The sequence below is a fragment of the Ambystoma mexicanum genome, chromosome 12 (assembly GCF_040938575.1).
Source record: "Ambystoma mexicanum isolate Mex_15411 chromosome 12, UKY_AmexF1_1, whole genome shotgun sequence".
Lineage (NCBI taxonomy): Eukaryota > Metazoa > Chordata > Amphibia > Caudata > Ambystomatidae > Ambystoma > Ambystoma mexicanum.
In genome coordinates this window covers 682474518-682493344 of record NC_090936.1, presented here as the reverse complement: position 1 = coordinate 682493344, position 18827 = coordinate 682474518, and the positions used below count along the sequence as shown (strand labels likewise).

At 43.9% G+C, this 18827-nt stretch overlaps 1 protein-coding gene across 1 annotated transcript in view; it reads right to left on the bottom strand.

Moving 5' to 3' along the window:
• Positions 1–18827, bottom strand: part of LOC138513998 (lysosomal alpha-glucosidase-like) — a 1078298-nt gene that overhangs the window by 157711 nt on the left and 901760 nt on the right. Inside the window, exon 22 of the mRNA XM_069629222.1 lies at positions 3219–3377. Coding sequence (XP_069485323.1) covers positions 3219–3377 — 159 coding nt within the window. The remainder of the gene's footprint in view (positions 1–3218; positions 3378–18827) is intronic.

Genomic DNA, 18827 nt, shown 5'->3' with positions numbered 1-18827 from the left:
ATGCAACAGTTTTGGCTTATAGGTGTCGCAAGCGACAGTTAATAGCCTAAACTAAAAAATTAGCAATTGATAGATACATATAAAGAGTGAAGTAGGGGAGTGTGGGTATGAGCAGGGTCGGTCCTGGGCATGGGCAGTCTGTTCCATCGCCCAGGGCCACATGCTTGTTGGGGCCCCACAGGCACCAGCTGCCTCTTGTATTGAACAGTGTGCCTAGTGATACAATTTTAATTTTAAAGACATTGCACGACTCCAAGGCACGGAGCTGTTTTGTCTGCGTTTCCTGCGAGGCTGTACTGTTTCACATCCCAACCCTATCTGAAGATCTAGAGAAAAATACCTTCCTCCTCCCCACCCCACCTCTGGAGCAGCCAGAAAGAAGTTGCATAGCAGGACCCAGTGTCCCCACAAATACGTCTTAGCACTCTCTTTGTCATGCTGGAGCACTTAAAGTGGAACCTATTTATAAACAATGGTTCGTTTTTAAGCAACTGTTGCTTTGGACAAAAAGGCGGTCTTAATCTTTCTATGTTAAGAACTGGAAAAGGGGAATTTGTATTCAGAAAGCACAAATCACCAGTTGGCTGTTTAGATCTATACTTTCTTTCAAGGCAATTAAAGTACATCATACAAACAAGTGCTGAACTATCTGTCTTACTTTCATGAGTTCTTATTTGTCCACCAAAAAGCATTCTGTTTAATGCCACATTTACCTCTGCATCATTTATAAAAGATGTCTCTGTCAGGTAATGAAAAACACTCAGGTTACCTTCTCACTAATTGGGCCTCATTACGAGTTTGCCAGTATTGCGGCCAATATGACCGTTACCACCTCTTGGTACTGTGGGTTTACCACGGGATTACAATTTTTGGTATGGCAGTGCTAATCCCCATTTATGGAGTCCATAGTACTTACTGATTGGTAATTCTGCCAATATTGGGTGGAAAATTGGAGGATTTACCTCCCGCTTGATGCTGGAGGTAAATCCTCTACTTTTCCTCCGAGAATCAGTGGAATTACCACTCGATAATGCTGCTGGAGGTAAATCCGCCAAATATGTAATTTGGCCGTGCGGGAAATGTGGCGGTAATGGAATTAATGCCACTTTTTCCCTACACCACCAACTTCATAATGAGGCCATTTCGTGGTGAGTCCAAGTCTCTAAAGTACACTTACAAAACCTACAGGACTGTTGTTTAACCACTTGCTGAATGTATTCTGGCATTTGTAGTCTTCCCTTCAAGATGGGGGAAAAGAACACGTTACTTGATCTTTTTTTTCACATGTTTCTCTAAGGATTTATAAATGTGTCTGAGTGGTTTATTATGATTTGTGTACTTTTCAAGTCATCTCTTAAGCAATAAGCCCAGAGCAGCAGGGCAACTGCCACTTCAGGTAATGCTCTAGGGCCCATAGTAATGAAGACCCCAGGACATTACCCAAAATTGTAATGCCCCCCTGCAAGGAGTTTATTGCTATTAGTACCCCGCCCCGTAAGACCGGGGTACTAAAAGCATTTTTTTCTTTTCTGAAATGCTCCAGCTTTTCAGAGCAGGAAAAAAAAGTTAACGAATGGGCCGCTGGGGAAGAGAAAATGAAGTCTGTTTTCCCTTTCTGTGGCAGCCACTGAAAACAATAAAAAAAAGTAAACAAACAAAATGGCCACCAAGGAAAGGGAGGTGTGGTGGGAAGGAGGGTAGGGAAATGTAGAGAAGGGGTGGTGGCGGGGCGAGAGGAAAGTAGAGTGGGAGAAGCACTTACCTCATTCCCTGGCGGGGGAGATGGCAGCCTCCAGCCCTGAGGAGGCTCAGGGTGGCGGGATTACATCTGGTAACGCCTGAGTTCTGAGCTTCCCCATTGGCTGGGGGGCCACCACACCCACCTCGCTGGGTACTAATATAAAATAGAGTACTTTTGAAAGCCGAATATGGAGGGAAGGAGGGTAAGGGAAGAGAGGGTAAGTGGATTATTATGTGCCAAGTATAGGTGTAGGGGGATTGGTTGATTCCCCGGTCTGGCCCTGTGCTGATTAGGTTAAGATTTAAAGTTCTTCATAATTGCTTACTCTCACTATCTCAATACCTCCCCAGTAAATAGGGTCTACTTCATTTGCATTATAAGGCAATCCTGCAATGCAGAGACTTTGAACTTTCTACCCCAGTCCCAATCCCTGGCCGGAAGTTCTTAGAACCTTTGGTCACAGCAGGGGACATTTGTTAGTTATGTAGCTCGCCTTATTTTAAAAAAAAACATGCAGACTAATTGATTTTGAGAGCCAAAATAATCCTTATCTGTAGCTTCTCCGTTACTTTAGAAAATATGGCCAAATATATTCACTGCATTCCAAGGTCTGATGGTATTTCCAAATCGAAGTGCAAAAGGTCTTCCGAACACAATATTTCTACCAATTACAGCTGAGAAGATGTGTTTGAATGCCTGATTTGCCGAGTGTCATTAATCCTGACTTTGCCACTTAAGCAAAGTGTTTTCCTATTGGTAAATGATTTGATATCACTATGCCTGATCTGCCAAATTGAAATCAGTGCTACTTCAAAAAACCTCACTTATGATATTGCCCCATATATAATAATAACAGTGGCCATTCATCTATTGTACCTCAGAAAGTTTATTTATTTCTTGCTTCAGCAACTTCTTTTAATGTTAGTTCCCATAGTGCCCTTGCGTATCAAAGACTCTTTTCCGGTTATGTTATACATAAAGTAGGGGGGCCACAAAGCTTTTTCTGCCCATGGCCCGGCAAAACTTAGAGCTGACCATGGGTATGTGAGAGAGATGGAGAAAGGGAGAAAGTCAAGCACGAATGGGAGCAACATAAATGCAGGTGTAGAGATGGAGAAAGTGATGGTGAAAGAGGGGAAGTGTGAGACAAGGAAAGGAAGATGAAGTAAGAATATAAGATGAAAAGAAGAGAATAAGAGCTGGAAAGGGAGGGCGGTATGGAAAGGTGGAGAAATGGAGGCAAATTTCACCTACCAGGGAGCACTAATTGATACTGCTCTACCAGGGAGACATTGAGCGAGGACTTCGACGGGGCACAAGCAGTCATTGTGGGCAAGGCAGTGGGAAGGGATATTTATATACTGCATGGGTGTTTGCCTTATTTTATATCATAAAGTTATAGAGGAGCACAGAGTTTATTTTGCATTGATCCCAGAAAGCAGTTTTGCCCATGACGGTCACATTTCCCAGCACTTACCCCATTCTCTTGGTAGTCTATATCACTGCTGGGCATCTGACTTCCATTCACAGCAACAGCATTAGGCCTTGAGGATAGTCCAAACACTTGGACACTGTTGTAATTGAGAGCATCAACTCCTCGATATCCGTCTTTGACAACCTTTGTATTCAATCTCCCCTATAAAGGAATCAGATAAAGGATATTTTATGTCACTTGTTAGTTGTATTGCTAATTCCCAAATGTAGAAGGTCACATCCTTTTGGCTAAATATCTATTTAATATTTTGTACAATAATATAGTCTTAAGACCTGATCCGGCGGGCTTGATCGGGATGTTACCAGCACGGGGCCTGAGTTAAAGGCTGAGCAAAGCAAGGGCCAACGGGCGATAAGACCCCATCCGGCCCTCCGGACAAGGTCTTAAGGCTATTAGCAACTCAGGTTTCCAATCTAGAAACCTGTGGTGTTATGAAAAATGTATTTTCATTCAACTAAATGGGACACGCGTGGCATCCCATTCATTGAATGAAAATACCGGCACAAGATGGCCACCATGGATCTAGAAGGCAGGACTTCATAAAGTTCCCCTCTTCCATTTCCATATCGGCCACAGAGCGGCAACAGAAGCATGATGGCGGTGGAAGATTGTGCTGCTGCTGCCGAAGAAAAGAGGTAAATGTGGCAGAAGGGTGGGGGCAACAGAAACAATTAAATATATGGCAGGGTGGGAGGAAGATGGTGGTGTGGTAGGGAGAAGCAGCCTTCAGGTTCCATGGAACGCGGGCTGAGATTAGCAGTTTCAGCCTGTGATCCATGGAACCTGATTGGCTGCTCCTCCTGCCCTGGGTGCTAATAAATGTGGAAGAGACTTCCACTGCAGCCTGGACACAGCTACAACTAACCTGTAAAGTTATTTTACAGAGGGGCAGCATTTTGGCCTAGAGTGCTGCTAAGGTATTGCACCCATACAGTATCACATTTTCACTTATTTATTTTGGTGGACCTCCAAAGTGATACACAGATGGTGTGGGGTGTATCGGCTCCAGCCACACTACTCCTTTGACTATCATGGCAAGAAGATTCAGCATCCCTATCTCCTTTTAAAGAGGCAGGGCTGATGCTTAAAATGCAGAACCCCCATGCAGCTCGCATCAAAGGTTCTTTTTATAAATTATGAAAACATATGGGGTCAGTTTGAGCACCAATGCAAGAGTGTATCTTCAGTGCCCTTAGGCACCGATGTTCTATCCTTACTTATTTTTACAACAGTAGTGATGAGCAGCAATAATTCCTCTACACTTTACTCTTTACTGTTGTGAAAAGCATACTACAAGAATGGTGCCATAAGGGAGCCTTCCCTCTCCCTCGGGTCGGCACTCTTTAGAGCGGGCAAGTACAGATGAGCATAATTTATCTGGACTGTATTTCATGATAGTTATGCAAGAAGGAACTAATTGCTTTCCACCTCAGGTGGCATCAGGCACCCAGCCCTCCTCTTACTTAAAACCTAGGACAGGAATAACAGGTGCTGTGCAAAAAAAAACAGATTCCGTTCATTGTTTTTCCTAATCCCTGGCTCTAAGGACTATAAAGAATGGATAAAATAGGCTGGTACAGGATGTTCAAAGCTCCGACACTGTATGCACACTAGTCCCTGCCTCTCCACCCCAATACAGAGCCCTGGTCCAATCAAAATTAGGCTTACAGTGATTGTTTAATAACCTTCTAGTACTCCCAATTCATGGAGCCAAACCTTGAAATGCCTTCAATATTACTAAAAAGCCAACACTAACCAAGGAACCCATATTATCAGAGATCTATTGCAACATGCTTAACACCCACACATCAAACTGACCATGGCCCTCATTTAGGAGTCAGCGGATTTCAGTAAGAAAAGTAGACGAGAAATGAACACAAACTTTACGGAATTTCTATTTCAGTAGAGTTATGCTGAACTGCCGCAAATGTTCGACGATTCCTTATTTGCATTTTTACTTCATTCAATCGATCTCTAGATAAGGATCTTTGTGGTCGTTCAAAGACCCTGTGAAGAGTGCAGAGGGTTTACGCAACGTTCAAATAGACCCCAGGACGTGATGGGTGCATCACATGAGCAACCTGTAGTTGCTGGGAAAACATAGACACAATATTATTTGTTTGTACTATTTCATTTGTTTCTACCCATGTATTTTGTTATTTCCCTTTGTGTTAACGTGTTTTGTTACTAGGATGTTCCTTGCTTGAATTGCATGGGTGAGCTGGAGCCACTTCATGCTCATTGTAGCCAAATCCCTTGGCCAGGGCTTGAAATGTGGCTCTTTTCCCTCTCCCTCATTATAGCGTTTGTGCCTAATATCTGGCTTTTTTTATTATGCTTTTAGGTCGATAATAATTCGACAAATGATGTTTAAATTTACGTTCATGACAAATTGGGTTTGCCAAATGTCTGTGATGTATTTCAAATGACTCTTCATTTCCTACTTATCCCCATTTTGCTTGGCTTTTTTGAATAAGTCTAAACACCCTGGACACCCTTATTTATGAGTGCTCCCCCATTAATTCAACTTCTCGTTCTGTCTGATTCCCCATGTCCTCTAACGTCACCAACACGGGCCCTAAACATTTTCCTGCCAATTTGTCCCACTCTCTCTTCCCTCGTGCCCCTTTTATTTACTTACCGTGTTAATCCCTCAGGTTGATTGCCAGGCATGCTTGTAATTCGGCCTACCGGTAACTTTAAAATGTGTCTAAAAGTTATTTTGTATTAAGTTGTCGTAATGAATTTGTCATACGTATTGACCAGGGACATCATTTGGGTGTCACCAGGGGTCGCAAGTGCGACCCCTGAGGTCTCCCTTGCTACCCATGTGTTCTCCCTTGCGACCCCTAAAAAAATATATATATATTTAGATTGAAACTCCTGGTTTGTGGACGGCGCCATGTGGCTCTATGTTTTTGGAGTGGCTGGCATTCTTGTTCAGGCCTCTTAAAAAAAAAAACAGGGGGTTCCGCAAGTGTAACTCTTTGAGCAGTGACCCTAAATAAGAAAGAATATGAAAAAACCAATAACTTGTCTTTCTGGAATTCTATATAATAATTGCTAGACTCATTAAAGGTTTATTTCAGGCACACTTCAGGGGTGCGTCACTGATTTAGTCTGTTCTTAAACACCTCAAGTTATCCTTTCATCCTTCTGAGGTTAATAAATTAGTACCAACACAGGTTGAGTGATTGTGTATGTATATTTGTTCTATATAAAGCGCTTAAGCGTAAGTGCTTCATAAAAACACATCATTATCATTTGGCCATGGACGTCTGCTTCCATCAATTTGGTAATACTGGCCTATACACACTGAAATTAACGATACATATGGTGATCCATTCTTGCATGAAATGTATATCACATTAGTGATATTGTAACCATATTTTTATAGTGTATTTAGGACCAATGCTATATGATGCCCCTTCCTGTTTTGTCAGGGGGTGAAAGGTTGTGTTCCATCGCTTCCCGTGAGGTCATTTCAGGGTTGAGTCAAATGACATCACTTCCTGTGATGTCATCAGAGGTCAAGGGTCGTGTGATGTCACTTCTTCTAGCCCTGGCATTTTGGTGAAATGACATCCCTGGTATTGACTATGGCAAATGGCATTCTAAGAAGTATGCTTGGTTGACGAGTTCTGTATTAATCCTCAGAACTTTCAGCGGTTGTGTTGGTACATGGATGAAACAGTTGCTCAGCCCCTTTGTCACGAGGCACCACTAATGCCCTCACAGCCGCCAGTGTAGTCTGGAACACAGTGTCATATTTCAAATAATTCTATTGTAAAATTGTTTATTTGGATACACTTATCCATAAACATACAAGCATAGATATAAACTTTTCATCAGTAAAATCCATTTAACAACAAAGCATCACTAGACAGAAAATACAAGATCTAATTATTAGTAAAAATACTCATATTTTAAATTCATAATAAAGCATTTACTGACAGTTTTCTTACTTTCAGTGGCCCCTTTAAAAATTGCAATAAGGCCCATGCCATGTAACAAGAATCAGCTGCCAATCGGAAATACATCGCAGTTCCACATCGTGCTAACGAAGACTGCCTCAAAACCGGCATAGTCGTCCTTGACCTGATGTGCGAGTATGCCTGGCAAACAAAGAAGTGCAAGAGATCTCCCGGGTCAACATTTGTCGCCGCCGCGGGGACTTGCCATTTAGCTGTGTTCGCATTCAAGCCCATGCAGTCAAAACAGGCTCTAGTAATCAGCCACCAGTCTGACGGCTGATAACTCAGAATTCAATAATCTACATGGGTATAAATAGCATGTTCCCTATTTGCAGTAATAGACAACTCCTTACTCTCCCATTGTTCCTTCACATAACTTCTGGCCTTCTCAGTATGTGATTTTTGCTGAACGGAAGTCAACAAAGTGCACAGTGCAATCAGAGCTGATCATTTGAAATATGTTCATTTTGATTTAACATAATACAGCCATGGGATTCTCATGTGATCGTCCTTCTTTACAATCTCACTGATTATAAAATGTGTACTTTGTTCTCACGGATTGGCCCAAATGCGTAACCAGTGCAATGAGGGGGATGAAGACCAATCATCCTCCAAAATGCAGATCCCCAGCTCCGTGTGAACAGAGAAATTGGCCACTGAACACAGAAGACCCAACAATCGCTTAAGTAATGTGTTCTCGACCACTTGTAATTCTTGAATATTCACACAGCCCCAAAGCGTTGCTCCATTAGTGGCAGCCACCTTGGTTTACAAAGAATAGGCTTGGAACCATATGAAAAGGACAACCTTGACACATAGACATACAATGGGAAACACCTCCCTGAAACTGGCACATTCCTGCACATTGATTCTCCACATGGGCTTTCCAAGTCATAGAGGAAGAAAATCTCATTCCTAGACAGTCCAAGGCCTGTACCATTGGTATGACTTCACCCTGCATCTTGGTCATTTTTGTGTTACTTTTGCCTCTCACAGATGGCGTGACTGCCAATTTTAGGATGTTTACTTTTAAATCTAAGTTAGTCATAAATTGAGTGTAGGCTGTAATTGTTTTTTGCAAGGGACAAAGGGGTGCAGGCAATTAGGATAGTGTCATCTGTGTATGACAAAATAGGGAAAACCCTACAACCCAGCCTTGGGTAATCGGGCTTGGTCTCCACAAGCACCTTCTCCGTGCCATTAATATAAAGGGTAAACAAGACTGAGGCCAAGACGCAGCCTTGTCAAACTCCAAAGGTTACGTCAAAAAAAGGAGTACACTGGCGCTTATCTCCAGATCTTACACATGCCCTTTTGTGCATATGAACAGACTGCAGTATTGATAGTAAACCCAACATGCAGACCATGGAACTGAGAACCCTCTAAAGTTTACCCTGATTGAGCTCATCAAAGACAGTGCTCAAGTCGGTGAAGGATCAATATATGGGCTCCCTTTTAACAAACATAGAATTGGCCACCAACAAACACTACGCCATTCCCACTCTGGGTCTAAAGCCCTAATGTGCATTAGTGAGTATGCTATTTGCCTCCATCCATTCCTCAAGCATTGTCAGAACCACCCTGCCAAAGGTTTTAAAGGTGGTATCCAGAGGGGAGATGGACCTTTATGAAAGGGCAGTTGCCCGATTTCTTTTTATGAAAATGGGGAAAATGAAGGCATCTTTCCATGAATCAGGTATCACATTAGTTTTTACAATTTTATTAAAACAGACTGTTAGTAAAGGAGCCCACACTTACCATATCTTGAAAAAGATCAGCGGGAACCACATCCGGACCAGACGTTCGATTGTGAGCTTGCTTAAAGATTGCAAGGCTAACTTCCTCCAAAGGGAGTATCAGACTATTTCAAAGTTTTCAATTGGCCTTTGATAAAGTTTGTAATAATGTTCGACCCAGGCTCTCTCTTCTATCGTCCATTTAACGACCTTTTGTAGAGCGGGCCTGTGGCCACAAACTCCCAAAACGTGTTTCTTGTTATGGGCAGCTTCAACAAGGGCCTGCCATGCTACAGGATCCAAATCCAGTTTTCTTTTCTTTACGGTTGCTTTGTAGTTAGACCTTGCATGTATGATGTCAAGCCTGGATGGCCCCCTTTCTCTTCATACAGTGAGCATGGTCTGCTTGACGTGTTTGTATTTGTTAGTGAACCAGCCTCCGCATGCAAAGTTCTTGCCTGACACATCTTGTTAAAAAAACATGAAAGCTTCCCCACAAGTTCCATGAAGAAATGGGTAATGGTCATGGGGGCAACCCATTCCTTAAAAATAGACAAAATCATTATTTCTTTAGGTTCTTACTTGCTATTTTTTTTTACTATGTTTTACTATGTCACAAAGTGAGCAAGGGAGGGAAACAAGACAAGTGCCTCAGGAGTTTTATTAATGAAATAACAAAAAGATATGGGGCCTCATTATGACTCTGGCGGTAGCCGTGCCAGTAAAACCGGCACAGCTGCCGCCGGAGTCATTTTTTTTCCGCCGTCTGCGAATGGCCAATTACTGGGGCATTACAACCCTGGCGGACCCGGTAATTGCCCATTCCCGGGCGCTGGAAAATATTAGTCCCCATCCCCATTTAAGTCCCTTTGGACTCAATGGGAATGGGGGGGTCGGAATGCACCGGCACCATTCATGAACGGTTACAGTGTATCCGACATGGTCTGCAAGCGGGTGCCGTTTCGCCCGCCAGGTCAAACCTGGCGGGCGGGAAGACACCCACCCGCAGAACTCGTAGTTTGCTGGTCCGGAAACAACGGGACCGGCAAGCTTACCGGTACCGTTGTTTCCGGGCCGGCAACCTTGTAATGAGGCCCATGGTTTTTCAGGTAGCAGTATAGGGAGGGTGTCTCTATAGGCAGATGATGACGTGAATAACTAAAAGGATGCGTCTATTCAGCACAGGGGTAATATTCATTCAGGCCTCTTCAGTACTCTTATAAGCAAGAAACAAAGAGAACTCAAATGTGATGTGGCAGAGCCTCTCTGAAGGGTTCAAAAATAAAAAGGGCAAGATGTCTCAATCATAAAGAACAAAGGAACATCTGACACATTTCTGGATTTGGGCTGTTTTCGCGCTAATCCACACTCCATTAAATGGCCCTGGTCTTTGGGCTTGTGGGGATCCCAAAACATTGTCTCTTCTCCTGCATTCATGACTAGTATATCACAGCTTATTCAAAGACTCTAGGCATCTTTGCTTGGCTGGGCCAACATAGGTCTTAGTCAGCAGGGGTATGTTCTCTCCAGGTTAGACTGTTCAAGGGCAATAATGGCTCCCTTGACTACCTCTCTTGTCTAGGGTGTCAGTCCCTGGAAACATTCCTTTCTGGATACTCCTGATGAAACCTACTTTACCATCAGTGAGGGCCCCATCTTGTGCCTCCTCCCACCTTTCAAGACGCCCCTGGTCCGCCCCGGGCTCTCTGACTAGTTGGGTCACCAGCTCTCCTCCCACTATCTAGGTGCTGTAAATGTATATCCCCTTCACTGGATGGTCGTTCCTGTCCTTCCACCTCCTCAGTATGGTCTCCATCGAGATGGTGCCACACCAATCTTCCTCCAACCTCTCACTTCTCTCTTTTCAACCTCAATACTCCCTTTCTCCAGATGGTATCAGCTACTCAAACCCCCTCACTCTCTCTTGTTCCAAGTATCCTTAAACTATCCTCCCAATATGCCTCTAGCTCACCAATCACCCAACAACACCTTCCTCCAACTCTTCCTCAGATAAACATTGCTAGACTGAACAGTTGGATATTGATAGGGTGGTCTACCCTCCCATTCACTGGTGCTTAGAGACATTCATAGCACATGGACTGTGAGGGTTATTCTGTTCTGTGAGAATGAGTTGGGCCTAAGATTGCATTATGGCCGTTTACAGAGCTTCACGCCATTCTTTTTAGCCCACCTAGGGGGGACAGCCCCACAGTTTGAAGACCACTGGTCTAGACTGACTGCTCAACTCTAGGTCCAGATGGAGGCAGTTTCAGAGGGCTACCTAAATGTTGCCTCTGAATCAGAACATGGTCTTCATAGTTACATGAAAAGGATTGTTGGGCCACCATTTTGCCAGTGTTACATCTTGGAGAAGAAGTCATGAACACCATGGAAGGTAGAAACCTGTGGTCCAACCTCAGAGTCAATTATGGAGAATGATTTTGCATCACTGAAAGACAGTTAGAATGATGTTTGCCTATTTTAAAACATGTTCAGCCTTCCTGTAACACATTGTTTACACAGAAAAAGAGTATGCTGTCTCAAAGCGCAACTGAATCAAAACAAAAATGCAACACCTAAATTGTTATTTTTAAGATCCTTGTGCATGCCAATTGGTGTAAGGGCAACCAATTAAGGATTCTACATTTTAAGGTCTTTAGCCTCACATTGTATATATGATTTTAATAATTAATCCAGAGACATGTCAGAAAGCCAGGACTGGATCTCTTTTTCACCAGAATGCAAGATGACATCTATTTTAGTTGGGTTTTATTTGGATTCAGCTTCAAATAAGTGGCTGCCATCTACATTAGTGTTAAGGTTGAAGCAGGACCTCAAAATTGGGATGCCATTCACTTTACGGTAAAGAGGTTTGTCATCGACACATTGAGGAATGTTTATGTTTATGATTATTTTATTTATATAGCGCTTTACGCCAAAGCGCTGTACATTATAACAACAAGAATACAATAACAGCAGAAGCAAATACAAGATATGAGTCAAACCATCAATACAGCAACTAGAACAATTTGCCAGCAGAGATAAATGAGAGAAAAAGGGGTGGAGAGGGGAATGGAGTGGGGAACAGGAAGTGAGATAAGGTGAAGGCGAGAGAGGGAGGGAGAGGGGACATAAGAGGAGACAAGGTAGGGATAGACAGGCAAGATGAGGAGGATAAAAGACAGGTGGGGAGGAGGGAAGGGCGGAGGAGGATCAGAGTATCAGGGAGGGGAGTGGAGTAGGAGAGATTTTAAAGAGAGACAATAGGAGGAATAGGTGGGGATGGAGCGGATAGAGAGGGGAAGGGAGTTCCAGTGGAGGGGAGCAAGGAGCTGAAAGGAGCGAAAACGAGGAGGCACATGGGGACGGGGGAACAAGGACAAGGAAGTGATCTGCAGATCTGAGGGAACGGGAGGGAGTGTAGAATGAGATGAGAGAGGAGAGATAAGGGGGAGCAAGTTCATGGAGAGATTTAAAGACGAGACAGAGGAAATGGAATTTGAGTTGGGAATGAAAGGAAAGCCAGCCAAGCTGTGAGAGTGAGGAGGAGATGGAGTCATGAGGTGAGCGTAGACAGATGGTGCGAATGGCAGAGTTGTAGAGGGATTATAGGGGGGCAAGATGAGAAGCAGGGAGTCCGAAGAGGAGAGAGGAACAATAGAAAAGACGAGAGAAGAGAAGGGAGGATATTAAAAGTTTAGTGGCATGGAAGGTTAGAGAGGAACGTACTTTGCGGATATTGAAAAGGTGGTAGCGACATGCACGGTAAGTGAGAGAGGTATGGTGGGTGAAGGAAAGGGAGGAGTCGAAGTGAATGCCAAGATTGCGAGGACGGGCAGAGCGAGGAAAAAGGAAGGAATGGTGATCTTGCCAACAACTCCATGCATTCCATGTAGAGGTTCAATGTCATTGAGAGAGACCCTAAAACCAGGGAGAATTCACAGAATAATAGGAGAATGGAACATCTGGAGGTGTCCTTTTTTGGTGAATTGAGGTTTTTCAGCTAGAAATAAGGAGAACCAATTAAGTAATCTATGGACAATGTTTATGCAAGTGCAGAATGTGGTGAGGGGGCCGATGATCAAACATGTTAAATGTTGCAAGCAGGACCAGGAATAGGGATAATCATGGGTCTTCACTGATGATATGGAGGGAGATGTCAACTAAATGATAACATTGTTATGGTGTGTCACAGGCAGAAATGTATAATGAAAAGCATTAAGCATGTGATGATGCTCAATTTGTGTTCCGTAATTGGAGTACCATTGTTTCCCAAATTCATTGCCAGGTAAGAGTGAGATAAGTGATACATCTGTGATTCTGTTTGTTGTGGAATACATGGGCTTCTAAAAAAGGAGGATTTGCCTAGATTATAGTGTCAAAGGGAATGTTTTTGGCATGAGCATGGCGCTGGGAATGTTGGGAATGTGGAAGAATGCTTTTACATTATTGGGTTTTTAATGTACAAGAGGCCAGTGTTGCAAATCCAAATAGAGTCCGCAAAGAACACAACTCATTAATTTCACAAGGTTTATTCTGAACTATGTGCAACATTGAGCAACTCAAAAAGAGTCAGGTTTATCTCCCGCCAGCCTTCTCGTTGTTTCTTCTGCCAACCCTTTGGGTCACTCTCCTGACAACCCTCTGGGTCATTCTTCTCCCTACCATTTGGGTCAGTCTCCTCCCAATACGCTAGATCACTCTCCAACCAACTTAATGGGTCTCCCCTCCCAGGTTCCCTGGGTCTTCCGTTCTGTTTTTTATATTCCCCTGCTCCAGGTTCTGACTTTTCCCAGGCTCCTGGGTCTCCGCTGCAGCCTCCATAGTGCAACTGTATGGACCTCTCATCCCGCCTCCTGTCTCCCACTCTCCCAGGCTCCACTCTTCTGTCTCCGGCTCTGGCCCTTTTCCTGCTCCTTCTGTTCACCTTTGCCGGATTTGAATTAGCGCTTCCCCCTGACTCCCAAAGCTGCCTGTGAGAGATAAGGGCGGAACCCTCTTTTTTGTAAGGGGGCCTGACTCTAGAGGTTTAGGAAGTATAATAGCAAAAAGGGGGGTAGAGTCAAAGGCTACCCTAGTCATGGACGTGACAGGAAGTCACCAAGTCGTTGCAGCGGAGCTAGATGGCTGCTAGCTCAAAAGAGATCACTGTGACATACAGGAATGTCAAACAAGAGAGTTTTTATTTAAACTAACACAAGGACATATTCACATAAATTGACATGTGCCGTAGCACGATAAATATGCATTATGGAGTACATAGTAGTCTGCATATTGGTGAGATAGTAAGCAAAGTGACAGTTTATTTCATGTATTGCTTAAAGTAGCAATGTCACAACTTTAAGCAATACATGAAATGAACTGACAACGAATCGGCATGCTACCGGAGTGGCAGCTGCGTGTGCTGCTAAACATGTAGAAGTTGTCCATCACTCATGCACCAGATTCGGAATGTTGGCCCCAATATGCGAGGAGGATGAATGTACAAGCAGTATGGCTTCAACCCTGGTGCTTGTAGAAGGCAGCAAAATCAGCTAACTCAAAAGAAAATAATCATCTTTGCTGATCATTAAGAGTGTGCCCTCAAAAAACCTTCAGATTTGGGGATGCGCCTGAAGGGAAATACGAATGCTGTAAAGATTACTAACTACTTTTACACACGTGAAGTGACACCTTCAAAGCAAGTTACAGAGGAAATAACTGTTGTAGTTGAAACTGCATTTTGCACTGAACTTGTGGCAGAAGTGATGGCCGCCTTACCCTGTGAAGGGTAAAAAACTATTGAGCCTGTGGTTAACGCCCTGCTGCCTGGTCACCCAGACCCGGGGCTGGGGTCTGCGCCAGAGTCAGTAGGTGTGGTGTCAAAAAGTGGTGGTGTGCCTCCATCTTGTTTGAGCCCGGTGGCACCTGCAGCAATACTGGGCAGGATTGAACAAGTAGTAAATGTGCCAACTAGAGAACCACCAGCCTCGAACATAGCAAATACAATTGAGGCTTGCGTAGCTGTTCATGCACCGACAAGGCCAATAGCTAATGTGTCTTTTTTACATTACCCTTGGCCAATACCTCAGTATGCTCTCCCAGTGAATTTAATGAGTCATTGCTAGATAGCTCAACTAGCTGTGTGTCAGCAGCTATGTCTAGTGTTTTAGAAAATCTACTGCCCCAGCTTATTGTTAAAAGCAATGCTTTAGCAACTAGGCTGTAGAGTCAGGATATGACATTGAAGGATGTCATTGGTTTATTAAGACAAATCACTGATACTACCAAGATGCAAGCTTTGAGCATGGGTAAAATTCATTCAAGAACACATTGGAGCATTAATGATGGCTGTTCAAAATCTAGCCAGAGGAGCTGGGGAACCATCTCAAACCAATGGGGGCGAGGAGAAGCTGAACACAACGTCATGGTACACACGTAAACGACAGTCTCATAAAGTTGTTAGTCATGTATGGAGATCTCAATTGTGGGAGGAAAAGGAAGGCTTTACAATCTGCCCTAAAGGCTACTTCTTCTCATATCCTCTCATTACCAACACAATCTAGGACTAATGAGGGTCGCCTTACAAACCCTTTTCTTGTAGAACAGAGGTACTCTTCCAAGGAAAAGGGCCCCAAGGTTGAGGCTGCGTACTTATCTCCATGTGTGATTGATATCTCATTTAATGTGGAAGAAGGAAGTAGTACTAACGTGAAAACTCCCACCACAATTGTCAGGACTTGCGGCTGGAAACTATGGAACTACTGGAGGCATTGACTTGCGCTTAGCATCCCTCTAGTCCTCAACAAACATGGCGTCCTGCAATATATATTCAGTCTCCGCCCCCCTAGCCAGTGCGTTGTATCCGTGTTCTTCCTGCTACTAAGCTCCGTATCTCTTGTTGTGATACTTGTGCTGTTTACAAGCCCTCATTCTTCCCGGTTTACTTTCCCCTTCTTCAGCTGTCTGTTACTTTCAGCCTTCTTCTGTTTATCCCTCTCTCTGTATCCTTTTGCACGGCGCCCTGTCCGTGTTTAATCTAATACCTAAGTCCGCTTTGGACGTTTCCAGTGTTGACCGATTTCACCTGCTTACTTGTAAGCTACATTGCCACCTCTTTCCTGGTTTTCATTTTTCCATTTCACGGTGCCTGGCCATTCAACTCAGCTGCTTACACTTGCCTTTCACGTAAGCATCATTCGTTTCCTTTTCTTTTGCATTTCTTTCCATTTCACGGTGCCTGGCCGTTCAACTCAGCTGTTTACACTTGCCTTTCACGTAAGCAGCGTTCGTTTCCTTTTCTTTTGCATTTCTTTCCATTTCACGGTGCCTGGCTGTTCAACTCAGCTGTTTACACTTGCCTTTCACGTAAGCAGCGTTCGTTTCCTTTTCTTTTGCATTTCTTTCAATTTCACAGTGCCTGTCGGTTCTGCTTGACTTTATTTTTTTTTTTTCCTTTCTATCTCTGTATTGGGTCTGTGTACAACCATTTGTTCCTTAAGTTTTATCAGAACAGTTTTCGTATCCTTTCTCCTGTTATTATTCTATCTTCCCTCCTCTGCCTGTCTTCCTTTTTTTAGTTCTTCTTAGTTCGGGGTTCCCCGAGGGCAGAGTTTTCATTTCTGTCAAGGTGGCCTCCGGAGGGGCTAGACCTTATTTACACGAGCGAAAATAAGTATGCTCCACACGGCTGACATAGAGGGAATTGAAAGAGGAGTGGTTGGAGCAGGCAGTCAACTGTAGCCTAGCAATTAAGAAACTTATCTCTGAAGTGAATGCATAACCTGACTGCCTTGTCCAACCATGCCCTAGGCTGCACTTTCAGATGGCTGCAATGGCAAGGCCAAGGCCACACATGATCTCATGGGGCCAATGCTTGGACAACAAAACCATGTGGCATCAATGAAGGGGCACCATATCCAAATGGGTGTGAAGCCACAGATGTACCATTGCATTCATGGAAATATGACCTCATGCAAACTAGCGGTGCAGTAATGAGGCCAGAATATGGCAATCTCATCAACTGAAACCTCTGGTGCCCTCATGCATCCCATAAGCACCCAAAAACAATTGAGCCAACTTTCAAAACCAGTGCAAATAACAAGCCTGATCTATGGAAAAGCCACATTTTCAACACCTCTTCCAATGAGCATTGCCATAAATGGCAGGCCAAGTCATCATGTCTCCTTGACTTCTTCTAACCTTGCAAATGCTGTGTGGAGCCTATGGAAAGACGGTGTAACAGCACCATGCAGATTGCTCTATGCAAACCACAAGGTGCACATATCAACAAAAACCCACCGATTTAAAATGCCATTGTCACATCCAGAAAGATTTTTACAGAGGGCCCACACATCTTGTTCTGGCAGATACCATTTACCGTGATAAGTGACCACATGCCATTCATCCCACAAGAGGTTCACATGTCACCCAAGGAGAGGAAGCTGGGTCCAGAATGTTGGGGTCAATGCAGCCTTCCAATGAGACCACTAAGGGTCCAACACCAACCACCAGCACTGTTCCCACCACCCATGCACCGAGCAGTAGACCCCTGTCCAGAACACATCTGCTGGCAGTACCTGCATGGCATCTGCCTGCACCATCCAGACTGCTGTACCCCCAGCAGTTGTCCCACAACTACAGACACTGTACCTGATGCAGCAGTGCCACCTGTCACAAACACCACATGTCAACAGGTCCCTTGTGAGAACAGTGACCTGTCACACTCCATCAGCCACCCCTCGGATTATACAGGCAACTACTCCCTGGGCCCCTTCTGCCCCTCCTCGTCTGCTTCACTGATTAAGTTCAAAAGCATCAGGAAACTGGCACAGAAACTAATGATGCTGATATTGAACTTGTGGATACCGGAGGTAAGGGAGACAGGTACCTGAGTGACATCCCCAGCCCTTTCCATGCACCTGAGTGTGTGCCCCAGTACACCGATGAAAGGGATTTGGAGCAGTCTGAAAAGCATTGACCATCACCATGAGTGTTTTTAAAACACAGCGAAGTAGCAGCTTAAAAACCTGCAGGCCATTATGGATGCTGTTCTGGGTTCATCCTGATGGATGGCTTTCGCCAGCTAAGAGTATTGAAAACATTACATACCACCGAACGAACTGAAAGCTCTGGATAACTCTTTGGGCAATATTACTCTAAGGGCACTAAACAAAATTAGAAATTAGCAGATTTTTAAACCTTTACTGCAACTTCCCCAATGCAAAAATACAACAATGAATAACTTTAAAGCAGCACTAGTGAATGCCAGGCACATACCATAGAAATTGCCGAACTCATTTATCTTCATGATTTAGATATAATACTAATTACAGAAACATGGTTTTCTGAGTCCTCCCCCAGCATATTTCATGAGCTGGTCCGGATGGTTATTTGATTAAACACAGTAATAGGACATTAAGCAAGGGAGGGGGCATTGCAATTATTCATAAGGACACACTTGAGATCTCTCACCTGAACACCCTTGATTTGGGCGATGATTCTCAGGTGGTATTTACGACTTTTAAAATGTCACCTAAATCCACTATTCACTTAGTATTAGCGTATAGACCCCCTGGACCATGCAAACAATTTCAAGAGAATTTACATGCTTTTCTTAGGGGTGTTGGGAATAAGTATAAACAGTTGCTACTTGTAGGCGACTGTAATATATGGCAGGACGATCAAACAAAACCTGATTCCAAAGAACTCTGGGATTTACTCAATGCCCATGACCTTCTCCAATTGGGCGTTCATTCCTCACATGTAAAGTGCCACTGTTTAGATGTGGTCATTGCATGTGGTAGATGCACGACCATGAAGGATGTTTTGCCAGTTCACTGGTCGGATCATTTTGTAAAATTCTTTTAATTGAATACGCCCAACCAAGCCAAATCCAATAC